The 15,292-nt window shown below is 41.9% G+C and overlaps 1 protein-coding gene across 5 annotated transcripts in view; it reads right to left on the bottom strand.

Annotated features, from left to right (window-relative positions):
* Positions 1-12,830, bottom strand: part of ddr1 (discoidin domain receptor tyrosine kinase 1) — a 39,655-nt gene extending 26,825 nt beyond the window's left edge. For 3 of the 5 annotated variants that reach the window (XM_032518615.1, XM_032518616.1, XM_032518617.1), the window contains exons 1-2: positions 12,444-12,829; positions 10,722-10,943 (exon numbers count right to left, since the gene is read on the bottom strand). In XM_032518615.1, the coding sequence (XP_032374506.1) occupies positions 10,722-10,723 (2 nt within the window). In that variant the 5' untranslated portion in view covers positions 10,724-10,943; positions 12,444-12,829. Of the gene's footprint in view, positions 1-10,721; positions 10,944-12,443 lie in introns of all 5 variants that reach the window. The other 2 variants (XM_032518620.1, XM_032518618.1) reach the window with 2 other exon arrangements.
* Positions 12,831-15,292: the final 2,462 nt, after the last annotated feature.

Genomic DNA, 15,292 nt, shown 5'->3' with positions numbered 1-15,292 from the left:
GTAGGCTGTGGCGTGCAACGATGCTCAATTGGTACCAGGGCCCAAAAGTGGGCCCAAAAAAAATATTCCCACCCATGACAACCACCACCCCACCTGAAAACCCTTGATACAAGGCAGGATGGTCCATGCTTTTATGTTGTAGACGCCAATTCTGACCCTACCATCCGACTGTCGCAGCAGAAATCGAGACTCATAGACCAGGCAACGTTTTTTCCAATCTTCTATTGTCCAATTTTTGATGAGCTTGTGCAAATTGTAGTCTCAGTTTCCTGGTTCTTAGCTGAAAGGATTGGCACCCGATGTGGTCTTCTGTGCTGTAGCCAATCTGCCTCAAAGTTGGACGTACTGTGCGTTCAGAGATGCTCTTTGCCCACCTTGGTTGTAACGGGTGGTTTTTTGAGTCACTGTTGCCCTTCTATCAGCTCGAACCAGTCTGGCCATTCTCCTCTGACCTCTGGCATCACAGCATTTCCGCCCACAGAACTGCCGCTCACTGGATGTTTTTTCTTTTTCGGACCATTCTCTGTAACCCTAGAGATGGTTGTGCGTGAAATCCCAGGAGAATAGCAGTTCTGAAATACTCAGACCAGCCCTTTTTGGGACCCAACAATCATGCCACGTTCAAAGTCACTCAAATCACCTTTCTTCCCCTACGGGTGCTCGGTTTGAACTGCAGGAGATTCTCTTGACCATGTCTACATGCCTAAATGCACTGGTTTGCCGCCATGTGATTGGCGCTTAGAAATTAAAATGTTAACCCGGGAGTTGGACAGGTTGTACCTAATAAAGTGGCCGGTGAGTGTATGTCGAAGTATTTTGAATTGATGGGGACACAAACATAGTCTGTGCTAGGTTAGTGCAAAGTAAATTACTTCACTCACAGACATTTTGCATATGTTGATGCGTGACTTTACATATCCTTTGTCATTATATCCTTATCCATTATTAGAGGTGCCTGGCTTTAAATATTTATAGCCTTGAAAGCTCAAAACTTACCAAAACGCCTACACCCAGTTGTTGTTTAAATAGGTACCCCTAGCTAAAACTAATTCAAAATTCAATCCTTTACCATATCAACATGATTGATGGGAATTTGTCTTGGAAGTTAACTGACTTAAACAAAGACAGAGAAAGACTAAAATAGTAAAGCCACTCAATGATAAAACACATTATACATTAAACTAAGCATAAAACAGACACTATTCATACCAATAGAATAATCATAAAAGCATTAAACAAATGGCTAAAATAAAATCCTATAATAAGAACACCATAGATTAAATAGATTACATGCTTCTCGTGCATTAAACACATCCGCACTATCACTTAACCTGCAAGGGCCTTGCTAATATTTTGAGGTTTTTTGTTTAGTTTTTTTGCTAGCACTGGAGAATGTGTGGTGGGGGGGGGAGAGAGAGAGGGGGAGAGAGAAGAGAGAGAGGGGAGAGAGGAGAGAGAGAGAGAGAAGAGAGAGAGAGAGAGAGAGAGAGGGGAGAGAAGAGAGAGAGGAGAGAGAGAGAGAGAGAGAGAGAGAGGGAGGAGGAGAGAGAGAGAAGAACAAAAAGGGCAGTCACTGATTTAAACCTTGGATGATCATTTTGGGGGCTGTAGTTTGTGGTTGTGTTGAATGGTGTTGTGTTGTGATGTGCAGAGATGTGTTACCAATATTTAGTTTAAATCCTCATTACTATGAAAGCAACATATTAGGAACATCTCTCAGCGTAACTCAATTCCATTCAATGAAATGACAAACAACAGCAACAAAATTATCATATAGTTGAATCAACACCTCTCCAACAGTTTCAACAGAAAATCAACCTATTAACTTTCATGACAAGAGGCTCTTATTACAGGACTGTTGTATTAGACTGAAGTGGTTTCAGCTAAGTGTACCCTCAGTAACAAACTGGCAACTGAGTGTAGATCTATAATATTTTCAAAATGAGACAGGATGTGATATGGGAAAAATAAGCACATTTTATTGCTCTATCCCTTGTGTATATTTTACTTTTGAGACGTGTTCGAGGAAGACTTGCTGTGGTGAAGCAAGAAGGAGGAAAGAAACCTCATGATAAGTGGAGGTCTGAAGTGGGAATGACAGCTGGGAGAGAGAGAGGGCAGGCTGTCTTCCCTGTAGACCCTGTGTGTTTCGGCTTCATCTCTGACTAGACTGGGACAAGCAGACAGCTGACACACAGCTGTAGTGACAGATGATCGGGGGGGGGGGGGGGGGGAGAATTATTCGTTGAGGGAGTTGGGGAGGGGGAATGTATGGAAACAGAGTGAATAGAAGGGTGTTAGCTCAGGCACAACAGGGTGGAGACGGTGGAACAAGAGCAGCGATGACATGGTTACGTGTGTGTGTGTGTGTGTGTGTGTGTGTGTGTGTGTGTGGGAGGTGGTGTGGAGAGGGTGACTTATGGCCTCGTACGGTGTGTATATGCATTGGTGCGTGGGGCACATTTGTGGGCACAGAGGAGATCTCAGGGATAGTCAGTGCAGCTGTCCTGAACACGAGACACAACGCAACCCATACATGGCGCATGTGTTGTGTGCAAGTGGGAAGAGGAAGAGAGGCTGAAAAACACATAAGTTGTCCGAATGAGCAAGTATGTGTCAGTATACTAGATGACAAAAAAGGCTGAAATATGGGGCTTACTGGACTAAGTTGTATGTGTGTAGAATCAGAGCTAAGAAGCTGACTGGGGCCATAAATTAGAGGCAGTCACCATAACAACCGTGACATCAACATTATCCTCGACAGCATCTCATCACCGTTTTGTTAATTAAGGGGGAAACAGGGCAGCCACCTTTCATCACACCACAGAGAAAAAGGCATTTGAAAAACAAAGAAAAAAATAAATAAAAAAATCAGCCAAAAAAATGATTTGGCAAGCAGGAACAAAAGTGGCTACAGCCATCCGAGAACATTGTTGTTGGAAAAGTCAAGTGGTGTTGAACAGCTGTGATTAGCTCTGGAGGCAGCACAGTGTGGAGCCCAATCTACACACTCACATTTTGTCTCTGCTAATCCATTCGCAGGACTAATGAATACTTATGAGCAGCTGCTGTTTCTGTCCCACACAACAAAACACAAAGAGACAGAGTCAAGAGCACAGAAACACACAGGAGAACATTTTTAGTTAGCAGTCATTGCATCATAAAGATAGTTTGCCAGAGTCTCTATAATTAGATTGCTTCAGTGAAAAACTGTCAGGACAGCTTTGGCACTGGTTAGCGTATTTTTCCAGAGAGCCCCTCGTGTTGGAACCAAACATTTGCATTCGTTATTCTTTCCAGTTTTGTAATAAAGCCGGTCGACCTAAAGAATTATGCAGATAGTTTTGCATGTTTTAGCCCATTAACTGCAAGATTGCTTTACATTACTGCTGAGAATATCGCAACTATAGGCTTTTATATTCCAGACAGCCAATAGTCCGAGACTGTCAGTATAAAATTAACTTGCAGAAACTTCAAACCTATCAATCAGTCATTTTGTTCACTTTTTTTGTTACACTTGCATTAAAAAAAAAAAAAAACATCCGAGACTCAAGAGAGCTGCTAAACAACAATATTTCAAAAGCCAGAAAGCTAGAAAATTCACAAACGCCTTTTAACAATGATTGGTTTTGGAACAACAAATCGTTTGAACAACATGATTATAGCAGCCAAACTTACTAATCCTGGTTGAGCATTCTTTGAGATAAGGCAGTATTGATTGGTCAGTCAGTCAGAAATGGCTAAACAACTATTAGATGGAATGCCATGCAATTTGCTTAAACATTTAAAGTCCCCCACAGGAATTGTACTCACTTTGGTGAATCCTTAACCTTTCCACTACCTGTGAAACTAATGGCATCGGCCTCAGCAACTTAGTTGGTATACATGTAGACTGGTAGTCTTGTAAAAACATACCCTGCTCTCATCTGCTTTAATATGTGATAACTTAGTGTGGCAACAACACCGATACCTAATGTTTACTATGATTAATTGTTATAGGCATGTAACCAGTAATGTGTGTAAGGTGAAACCAACTGTTGCATAAAAAGATACTAAATGTATCTCAAATGTATTTTGAAAATGGCAGGCAGTGATATAAAGGATATGCCTTTTTGAATTAATAAGTTAAACCCTTTAAGCCTTATGTTTCTTGTGCTTACACCGACCTTATTGTGTGAAGTCTCCAATCACAGCAAGATAGAGTCACACGCTGCCTCAGTTAGACATGACTAATGGCCGCTGGGAGACAAAGTGGTGAGCTCTTTGTTTTGGATTTTCATCAGTGTGTGAGGACGTTGGTGAGGTTGTATGCACCACTACCCTCTGAGTCTGGAGAGAAGGAAGCATTAATTAATCTTCAAGTTTTACAACACTTTGAAGGGTGAGACTGTGCAAGCTGCAGATGCAAGGTCATTGGATTGCTTTCCTGTAAACAGGCTTTTTTCTGCGTGACTCAGGGATGGTGTGAAAAAACAACTGATCCCTGCGGGGCCACTGCACCTTGTTTTTACCTTAGACCCACTCCAAGGGCAGTTGTAAGTTGGTTGGCTGCACAAATCTGTCCATGGAGTTCCATTTTCATCTTGAAACATTTTCCTTCAGATTACTTTGGTTAAAAATTAAAATATCACTCAGTCTAATATTTCCTTCACTCTCAGCATGGAAACAACACAACTACTCCCCTTAGTCAGCAATGATGATTGGATACATTTGCTCTTAGAACTGAAAATACAGGCAGTGCCCTTTTATTAATGCCATACACTGAAATCTACAAATGACCCGTGATATTTCAGGAAGATACGAGTGAAGCCCGGTGATACTGTTGGTCATACATTGGTCATCAAATTGTACAGATGTGTGTCACACTATTCATCTATACAAGGAAGTGCCAGTCATGACTGTGGTATCTGCTCATCCTGAGTTTAACTAAAGGGTGAGGAAGCAGGAGGAAAGAACTGATGAGTCAGTTAAACAGGGTAATGAAAGCTGAAGGAAAGGCAGCAATGGTGGCCAAGTCAGAAAAACAAATTAAACAGCAGCAGGAAGAAAAGGAGAAAGTGTGACTCAAAGGATGACTGAAGTAGGTGGTGATTCACGATGAAACACTGAAGGAAGCATGGTAAGGGGATTGTAAAAGAAATTGTGTTGTCAGGAATAGTTATGTTGCACTGAACATCAAATGACTTGCTTACGGAAAATACCCAATTCAAAACACATCTTCCTGGTGGCACAGAGAAAGCAGTGCTTTGCAACACCACTAACAAGTCTAAAATTTACAAGCTAACACTGGTTTAGATCCAAGGCTCAAGGGTAGTGCAAAAACAGGTACAAGAATTAATATAATAAAGTTGGGTTCATTAGCATGCGGCTACACAAAGCTGAAATCAATCCAAACTGAAGGGTGAAACTTCCATCTTCTCCCTTTTCACTGCCTGCTTTATACTTGGAAGCAGGTCCACTTGGTCCCTCAGTCCATACCAATTGCAGCATTGCTCCGCTTATCTGCATGGCGGACAAAGACAAATAGGGACTGATTACCACAAGTTGGTCTGGCAAATGAATAATGGCTTCATCAACCACAGCCACACAAACCTATTTGTAAGTGTAGGGACAAAGCATTTCAAGGAGCTTGTAGCCATAAACACATTTCCCGTTTGGTTTTTCTGTCATTTTCTTTGTTGCCCATTGGGTGGGTCATGAAACATTTGGTGAGAATTTTATTTGCACAAGACAGCCACAAACACACATCTAGTTCGAGTTAAAAGACCCTTGGAAAGAAGACCATTAAATCTAAAAAAAAAAGTTTATCCTGAGATACTAAAAATGTCTGCGACATCTCAACTGTACACACTTTTATATTTTCACATTTCCAAAACCACAATGGGTTAAAAAGTATGGGGTAGCACCACACCAAAAACGCTTCAAAAAGCTGAATTTTAAGTTAATATTGAACTTGTTTGTTGTAGATAATGTGCAGTAGTACTAGAAGAATATAACAGCTGATATTAGCTTATTGCAGATATATAATAATAGGAAATGTCATGTTTGATTATGTGATGTACAACAAATCAGATTGTTTCAAACTCATATGGCCACAAAAATCAAGTTACCGTCACAAGCTAGTTTATGGTCTTTCCAGATGATTAGCTTTCAACAGGCTTATTGTTGCAAATGGTTCGCAACAATCCATGCATACAGCATTGGGGTCTTGCCTGTAGGTCTGCAAGCCCTTTGGGATCCAACGGGCTTGGCTTGGTTCAAGCGATTGGTGTCTATTTCCAGCCGGGGTCGGGCCTTAAAAGTAGATTTTGTCAGGTCTGGTGGGGTAGGGCTGGAGGTTTTGGCCTTTGCAGGGCTCTTGTCTTGCCATTTCCAACTAGGTCTAGGCATCCAATTGTTTTGTTTTTTGCAGAGTAGAGTTTATCCATAATCTGCAGTCTGCACAACAATTGTAGTGCTCAGAGAACAATGTTGATTGTACTTCTTAGGGTAAAGTTCCTTTTTGGCAGCTGATTTGTCCAAATTATGTGTCATTTTGGCAGGTTTGTCTTCTGTTAATCAAGAACTACAAGTCAATAAGCTGTACCCAGGTTAATTCAAATGTTTGTATGTAGCAACAGACGCCTGCAGTACAAAAAATATTTAATCTGGACTGTTCTTTATTTGTATCATTGTACTCCAACGTTATGGCATCTGCAGAGGCAATGAAAGGTAATAAGCCGGAGCATATACAGTAAATACACTGTACCAAATGTACAAGAGGAAACTAGAATAAAACAAAACATGTTCTGTAACAGCTAATATGTACCAAAGAACAGTGAGCGAAACACCAACGAAAAACCCTACCAAGAAATATTGCTGAATAAAAGAGTGAATTCCTCTCTGTGTGCCAACAAAGGAACAGTTGAAGAGAGTGCATTACAAATTCTTTTGGGAAACTGGTTTTTGACTGACAGTAACTGGAACACTGTTTTGGTTCTCAGGGCTTGAAGCTCCATACATGTCTTTACATGAAGTTTAACGTTTTCAGCTCTTTTTCTCTGTATAATGCATCTGGAATGAAAGGAGTGGCATTTCACTTCCTAGTGAAAGTGAGTTAGACCTTTATCACTTAAGTTTCACCAAGCTTCACCGCTAAAGTGAGGGAAGATTAGTTCAGAGTTTGACCTTAGTTGGAGTGTGGGTGTAAAAATGATTATGAGAATCTAGCAGACATGTGGCAGCATTAGCATGTCATAATGATAGTGTGACAGCAGAGTGTATGCGAATGGTAGTTTGATGCAGAGGCCGTCACAAGAACGTTTTAGGGCTGCAGTGTGACGGCAAACCGCAGCCCAATTCCCTGAATTCAATTTGCACAGTCTCACTGCCACCTGTCAGAGAACAAGTGAGAATCAGAAGGGAGGATAGGGTGAAAGGAAAAAGGAGAGGCATGTGACAGCACAGTGCTACTCTCACAATGGGTAGCGAGAAAACGGCTGGCAACAGACATACTGGAAAACAGAAAATTTCCTGCAGTAACCGAACGAAGAGACTCCGAATGACAGAGCGCGGGACAAAGGCAACTCTTTGCCCGCAGGAGGGGGGAAATTATTCATTCAGTGAGCAGCTATTGAAACAGAGAGAGGAAACGGGAGAAGAAGGGAGGGTAACAAGAAGAAGGGATGGCCTGGAGAGAAACAGAGCAGAAACAGAAACCAGAGAGCCCAGGTCAAACAGGAATGAGTGTAGCAAGACTCAGCATTTTGAGTCAAAGTGAGAAAAACAGGCCAAACTGAGCCCTCGAACAGCCCTTCTCATTTCTAATGAATAACAGCCAAGCAGAGAGAACATTTTTTTAAAGTTTAATGTTTAGCTACTGCAGTGGGCAAACAAAGGAAATACACTCATAAAAGCAAATTTGGATCTACAAAGTATTGCAATATGCACTTAAACACACACCTAAAACTAAACACCTCAGGCACAGGCTGATACCTCTATCACGCTTGCAGTTCTCCTCCTCCCTTTAAGCAGAAAAAAGCCTTCTAAAAAGAGCTAAATTACACATCACACAACAGTTTCCTGACGCTAATATGCCCTATGCTCCAAACCCCTGTGAAAGAAAGACGGACAGGTCCGCCCCACTCAGCGTGGATGTTGTTTCAATTCAAATTCATCACATGAAGAGAGACATAAAAAAAATAAAAAAAATTCACCTTTGATGTTGAACACAACTTTCTTCTATGTTCCAACGAGGTTTCAAAAGCACTTACTTTGCCCGAAGCCATTAGGGATTATTAGTGATTTACTGAGCCACGAGAGGCACGGTGTGTGCTAGCAACTCAAGACGAACACACCACCACAGTGTGAGGATTTGAACAGAGGAGAAAACACTGAAAAGAAAGAAAGAGCCAGGGAGAGAGAACAGAGCACATGCTGGCCTTTTAGTTTGAGAAAGTTTCCATCTTTCATAAGGTTTGTCTATAGTTTTTCCAGAAGCGATAACTTCAACTGCCAGTTGTTGGAGAGACGTGTGAAAGAACTTGACGTGATTCACGGTTTGGTTTCAGCTCATAAGATTCAGAGTTAGCAACCTGCATTCACTACATCCTTAACATCAAAGCATTTAAAGGGGAATTCCACCAATTTTACCCATCAAAGTGTGTTTACTTGTACTGAGGAGAACTACTGCATACATGAAAAAGGTTTTATAAAAACCTCTGCTCCAAAGGGAGACTTGTTAGACATCTGTAGCCAGTTTCTTATCGATGCTTGAGGCTAGCTGCTTCAGGCTACATCTGCTGCTGCCAGCATAACACACCCAAACCTCAAAGTGAACAGTTTTTTTGAGTAGCATTGTGGCTTGGACATGAAAGAAAAATGCATTGAATTGAAAAGGTCAATATTTGCTGCTTCAATTTGAATCCTTTTGTTCTAACAAAGCCTGATAATGTTATAGGAGTGCAAAGCTTAAATCAGTGGAGTACTCTTTAAGTGAGAATATTTTATTATTTATGAGTCATAAAGCATATAATATAGTTGAGAAATTACACACCAGGGGAGGAGTTACTTGCCAACTTCTACATTTTACTTTTATATCAATAAATGAAATCATATAGCTACATTAGCACCTTCAAAAATGGGCCACTTTCAATTTTGAGAAATATGCAAAGGCAATTCTGCAGGAGGTTCCTGATCTGAAAGGAGGCATTAAGCCAAGGTCCTGAGATATCTGATAAGATAGTGTGACAAATTCTTTGAAGAAACCTCAGCAAGCCAAACTTTAACCCCAGTTTGCTTCCACCCAGACAGAAACATTGTTATCTAAGCAGGGCACACTTGACAAGAGCAAACAGATAAATGAGGAGACTCACAGGGGCGATAGGAGAAGGGAGGCTGAGATGGATGAGTGGCAAAGGAGGGGGAGGGGGATAAATGAAACATCTGATGCTGCTTCAAAGGGAATGGAGAGATAGAAGATGAAGACGGAGAATGTGTGCTCCATGTTAGATGCAGAGAGAGAGAGAGAGAGAGAGAGAATGATCAATTAGGGGATCAGAGGTATGCTGAATGTCAGGGTGGGATGGAGGGCTAATCTGAATAAAAGGTAGGACTAGGAGATGGAGATTCTCTGAGAGGAAATCAAATATGGATTTGAGAACTTACTGACAACTAAGGCCCAAGAACACCCTGGGTTCCCGCCTTGAAGTGTCACCACCCGTGACTGGATGAATTAGTTTCTCTGACAATCTCATCGAGCTCGCTCTGCATGTGACCACACATACGGCAACTGCAATTGAAAAGTCCAGCTCTCTAGACTTGAGTGAAAATTGGTTTATGAAAACAGGGTGGACAGTTGAGTCCTGCTTTCAATTGGTTTTATTTCCCATTAGCAGGGGACTGTAGAGAGGGGAGACAAGTAACTGTGGCGTGTCTTTGGACTTCAATGAATTCCTTCACTGGCCTTGCATGGTCTGTCGGGAGCCAATTACCAGCAAACAGAATTTAGAGGAGTTGGTGCCTAATACGTCGTGAGAGAAGTCACAGAAAAGGCCGGTCTTATGGATGGAAAACACCATGGTCATCATTGTGCTCGTTCATGTGGTTAACTAGCCACATTGGACACATCGCCACAAAGATCAGGCAACTGTGCTAAACATGCAATTCAGCTATTGTGCAGGATCTGCCTTTGGGTTTTTGGATTTGTATCCACCTGCTAAAAGTCTTTTCAGAATAGTCTACAACCAGAAACACACAGACAAAGTCACAAAGCATGGCTGCCACCAAAACAATGACGCAGTTAAAGGACAACAGACTGTGGTCAATGATCAACCAGACTACACAAAGTGATCCCATTGTGGAGACTTAATCCTGTGTGTGCACGCACACAGACACACACACACACACACACACACACACACACACACCTAGAGTGTTATCAGTCACAGAACAGCAATAATGCAAAAAATTGTAACCCTTAAATGTTTTCATGTCTTGTACATACATTATTTCCAAGAACACTAAACCAAGAAAAACTAAGAAGTCCTAAATGTCTAAAGACTGAAAAAAATAAAAAATAAACACAGCCATTTCACAGACACTGTAATACAAATTACTTTGCTATGTGCATATTTGTCCACAAATCGTATTATGCAATTAATGTCAATTTCTCTTAAGCCTGCCAAGAGACTAATCAATAAGATAACTGTACCTTGTGTGTGCATGCCGGAAATTATACTCACATAACTGTTCAATCCAACTAAATAATATATTCTGTGTCTCCTCTCTGCTGGACTGCACAGCTGAGGAAAAGCAGCTATGCAGGGCCAACGGTTCTCGTGGGATGCTGTAGGAGACTTAGCAGCCAGATGCCCATCAGACAGCGCTCTGGAAGACCTGAGTTTGCTGTGAGGGATTGTGTACTCACGCTCAGGGCTCCTCCTCACTTTATGCCCCTACTTTTGCTACAGAGGCAGAGAGGGAGGGATGGGAGAGTACAAAATTGTCTTTTATTGCCTCTCTATCTATTGGCAAATAGCAGAGGCACCCCCACCTCCTCCCAACAGGCTAACAATGCTTCAGTTCCTCTGGACTGCTCAGTCCCTCAGCCAACAAACTATCCACATCTCTAGTTCTCATGTAGTAGAAAGATGACTGCCCCCGCTGTACTGCACACAAACTAAAGCCCACTGTTAACTCCTCCATCAGGCCACCTACGCCTCTATGCAAGCATTAAGGGCATGCACAACAAGCTGGTGACAGAAACATATGCAATCGCACAAACATTTTTCCTTCTCTCTTTCGGTCTCTTGCTGCCATTCAAAAACCAACAGATGCAGTAAGCAGAAAATTTGCATTTTCTGAGCATGACTTTTTTCTTGATTCTTGCACCATCTTGTTCACAGAGAATAGGAGATTCATTTATCAAGCTACACGATTGATTCACTTTCAGTGTTTTTTATGGCTCGTAAAAAATACAAAATGGTTATTCAGTTCAAAGTCCAAACCTTCTGTTGGCTTCTTCATAAAGTTTAAAAATGTTTTTCTGTATCAACACAGCTCCTCCTCTCCAGCGCCAGGCCACCCGGTAGTGATGTCAGGTTTGGTTCTGGTGACTGGTTAGCTCCCTAAAGGATGAACCACCTCATTTATGGCCAGAGGTGAACGAAACCAGAGCGGATTATCTTACTAGAGGTCACCTGTGGTGCTGTGAGGTTACAAGGTAAATAGTGGGTGTGATGACCACTACCTGGATGTGTGGAGGTCTAAACATTACACATTTTACTGACCCATTCATCAAGGTTGCTGCAGATTTACAGCTTGGCATGTCAAGAACAAATGCCATTGTTTGACTTGTGAGGTTTGTGTGTGTTTTGTGAATGACATGCAGTGTGAAGAATGAGTTTAACAGACTGCAAAGAAAGGCATGGCTGGTGACAACATAGTTAGTGGCCATCAGACTGAGTAAAGATTTTCAATGATGAAGGGCAGGATGGAAGTAATGCAAGTCTATTTGGAAGATACACGTGAGAAAGCAATAGTTCTGGGACAAATCAGGACTCTGAATAATATTTTGCTCGGCTGCCAAGGACCCACATTTAGCAAGTCGTGGACCAGTTTGAACGATGTCTAGACCATGGTGTAGACTACACTGTCGGAATATTTCAGCTGCGCGTTCCGTAACTTCCACAACGTATCTGCCACGCAAACGTGCAGAGACCACAGACTGTTAAAACTAGGTAGAGACCCAGGGAGCAACTACATACGCTTCCCAGCAGTCTGTGGCCAGCGTCCAGAGCTGCCGTGCCCGCCTCACACCGAGACTTGTAGACGCCAAGCCACAGGCAGAGACAGACAGACAGCTGGGAATATCTACTGCAACATTATTATAGCCGTTTAGTATGCAGTTACAATGCGCGGAGAAGAAACGCGCGAAGGGTTTAACGGAGTTTGTCAGGACTTACCTAAAAGACACGCAGAAGTTTATTGAAAACAGTCCAAAGTTTGAGATGAAGACTTGTGTTGGACGAAGTAAAGCTGTTTTGTCCGGAACAACACGCGTCCGCTGAATAATCCAAACGCTGCTCTGGAGCAGTTGTTGCGCTCAGTGAACGACCTCTGTCCAAACTCGGAAAACAACAAATTATCCGAAAAATGCTGAACGCACAAGCTGTTGTTAAACCTGTAACCTGGCTTACAGCAGACACTCTTAAGGTAGGTCTATTTTTCTTTCTTGTCGACAGTGAGGGATAATATAAAAAAAGAGAGCGAGAAACCGTCCGGGGTCGTTGCGCCTTGGCCCCTCTCTCTGAGTATGAGCCCCCTTCGGCTCCAACCTCAGTCCGGGCTTCGCAGCCGGGCCAGCAGGCGCCACCAGGTGCTCATTTACATAACTGCACCGGCTGTGTCCAATCACGGCTCCGAGCAAGGTGTCTGATTGAATATTCCAGCAGGAAAAACATCCAATCGGAGCTCCCTGTGGGCGGGAGTTGTGACCTTAACAAAACTGTAAAATGACATTCAACGTGAAGCCTTTTGGGGGCGATGGGAGTTTCTTTGTTACAGCAACACTGAGATTTGGGGAATATGGCATATGATACAGCAGCACGCAGAGTGTTTCACCTTGTTAACCCTTTGCATGTAAGAACATTTTGCTCTGATGTTTTCAAACAGATTCTTTAATAATATAAACTTGTAAACTCACTTGGATTATTCTGTCTCTGTCATTTAATGTGCCCCTCAACACTCTGCCTTGGTATTTACCTCTAAAGGAAACTTTATTACAGAGTATCGGTGGTGTAACTGTATACCATTACTTCCCCTGGGCTATAATGACTTGGATTGAAGGGTTTGCACGTAAAACACAGAAATGGAGCTGGAACCAGAAGAGTTGTTGGTATGGCAGCCAGAGGCAAAGCAGTAGTGAAATGGGAATTCATGTTTTAAAAGAGCAACATGTGTGCATGTTTATGCTGAGGTACATAAAAAGTTGCACCAGTCAGAAAGGGTGAGTGTGCACAAGCTGTGCAGGAGTTATAGTATGTGTTGGTACTTGTCTGACTGAGAGGAGGGAAATTTTAGCTGGTGCTCAATCAGCAGCGAGGGACAATAAAGGTCATTTAACACACACTGAGCTCCACCTTGGATAAACAGGGAAGAGGAACACTCTCTCTGCTGCCTAATGTTCACATGTTGTGTGCAAACTGTGTAATGTTTGTGTGTGTGTGTGTGTGTGTGTGCATGTGCGCGTGTGTGTGAGTTTCAACTTGCATATGTACACATTAACTCAGGAATCCTTTGAAATAAGGCGGTTTTGCCAACAAATCAATTGTTTTTGACTAAAATGAAGTCAGCAAAGTGCCATGCAGTGCTGGAAAGTGACAGAGTACATTTAAGTATTCAAAGTACATTTCAGAGGAAAAGTTTTTTTACTTTTCACTAACATACTAAACAGCAGCCATTCTGGATGACAAGTAGGCCTACTTTTACTTTTGATACATTAAGTACATTTCTTGCTAATACTCCAATACTTTAACTTCCGAGTGACTTTTGAATACAGGGGTGGGTGGGAATTGAACACGGGCCGCTGTGGCAAGGACTACACCTTAGTACACAAGGCGATGCTCAACCCTGGTGCTGCTTCTTTTACTTAAGTACATAATCTGAATACATCTTCCATACATGATGCCATGGATTGGAGATAATAGGATATTAAAAGTCAGTTATTAACTAACTTGAGTGTGTGTTAATGCTTGTTTCTAATGTGTGTTTTAATCATATATTAATTATTATCCTAAAAATGAAGGGGGGGGTGTTGACAAATCCCCATCCTCACCCCTTCATTCCCCCTCCCTCCTTTCCTCTCCAAGTGTCTTTTGTGTTTATAAAGACTTCAGCTGGACTTTCATCTGGCCTGGCCTCATTCTCTCTGCATATCATTAACATTCTCTCACCACTTTTCAATTCAGAGCCAAACCCAACCACAGCACTCCTCCATCTCTTTTGGTGTTTTGGTGTTAAGCTTCCCTTTTCAGTCCCATACAAAACAACATAAACCTAATCTTGCGAGCAGTTTGTTTTTCTCTCTGTTATGACACGATGTGATCATGATTTATTAATATTTTCTGGTTCTCATACAGGCACAGCTTTTTTTTTCTAAACCTTGTTTTCCAATAAAGCTAAACAAATAGAATAAAGAGTTTAGGATTAAAATAAAGGGCTGATAAAGAAATCATTTTGGATATTATAGAGTTATTATCCATGACGCTCACTGATTCTGAGAAATTATCTTCATAATGAGTGCAGTAATTCTCAGCCTTTGTTCTCTCTCTCTCTCTCTCTCTCTCTCTCTCTCTCTCTCTTCAGAGCCTTTCCCTTCTCTTTTCAGCCTTTTCTGTTGTGCACATTGTCCAACTGGCACTGCTTTGTTCGTTGTCCTGGCAACAGCAAATCCCCTGGCAGAAATTGTGACCTTTTTCACTATTATTTGCTCTCCACCCGGCACCTCCTTGCTCATATTCTTTGTGTATCTCACTTTCTCTTTGTCCTTATGTTTTTTTCTCATTCCTTTTCTTCCTTTTTCACAAAATATGCTCAGTTCTTCCGTAGAGTTTTAGTTTGTTGTCACTAAAATGCCTTTTCTCCCTCCTCCCTCTCTACCCATTCTCACTTTGAGTGAAAACCAGTGTAGCATAAAAAGCAGGTCTGATCCTGTGAGGAATTCACTGAGAGAGAGAGAGAGAGAGAGTTGTATAGCACTTTTGAGTCAGCATGGACAAGAAAGCACTCGGTGCTATAGGTAAGGAAAGATAAA

The sequence above is a fragment of the Etheostoma spectabile genome, chromosome 6 (assembly GCF_008692095.1).
Source record: "Etheostoma spectabile isolate EspeVRDwgs_2016 chromosome 6, UIUC_Espe_1.0, whole genome shotgun sequence".
Classification (NCBI taxonomy): Eukaryota; Metazoa; Chordata; class Actinopteri; order Perciformes; family Percidae; genus Etheostoma; species Etheostoma spectabile.
The sequence above is the reverse complement of the archived record's forward strand: the minus strand, read 5'-3'. Positions and strand labels throughout refer to the sequence as shown.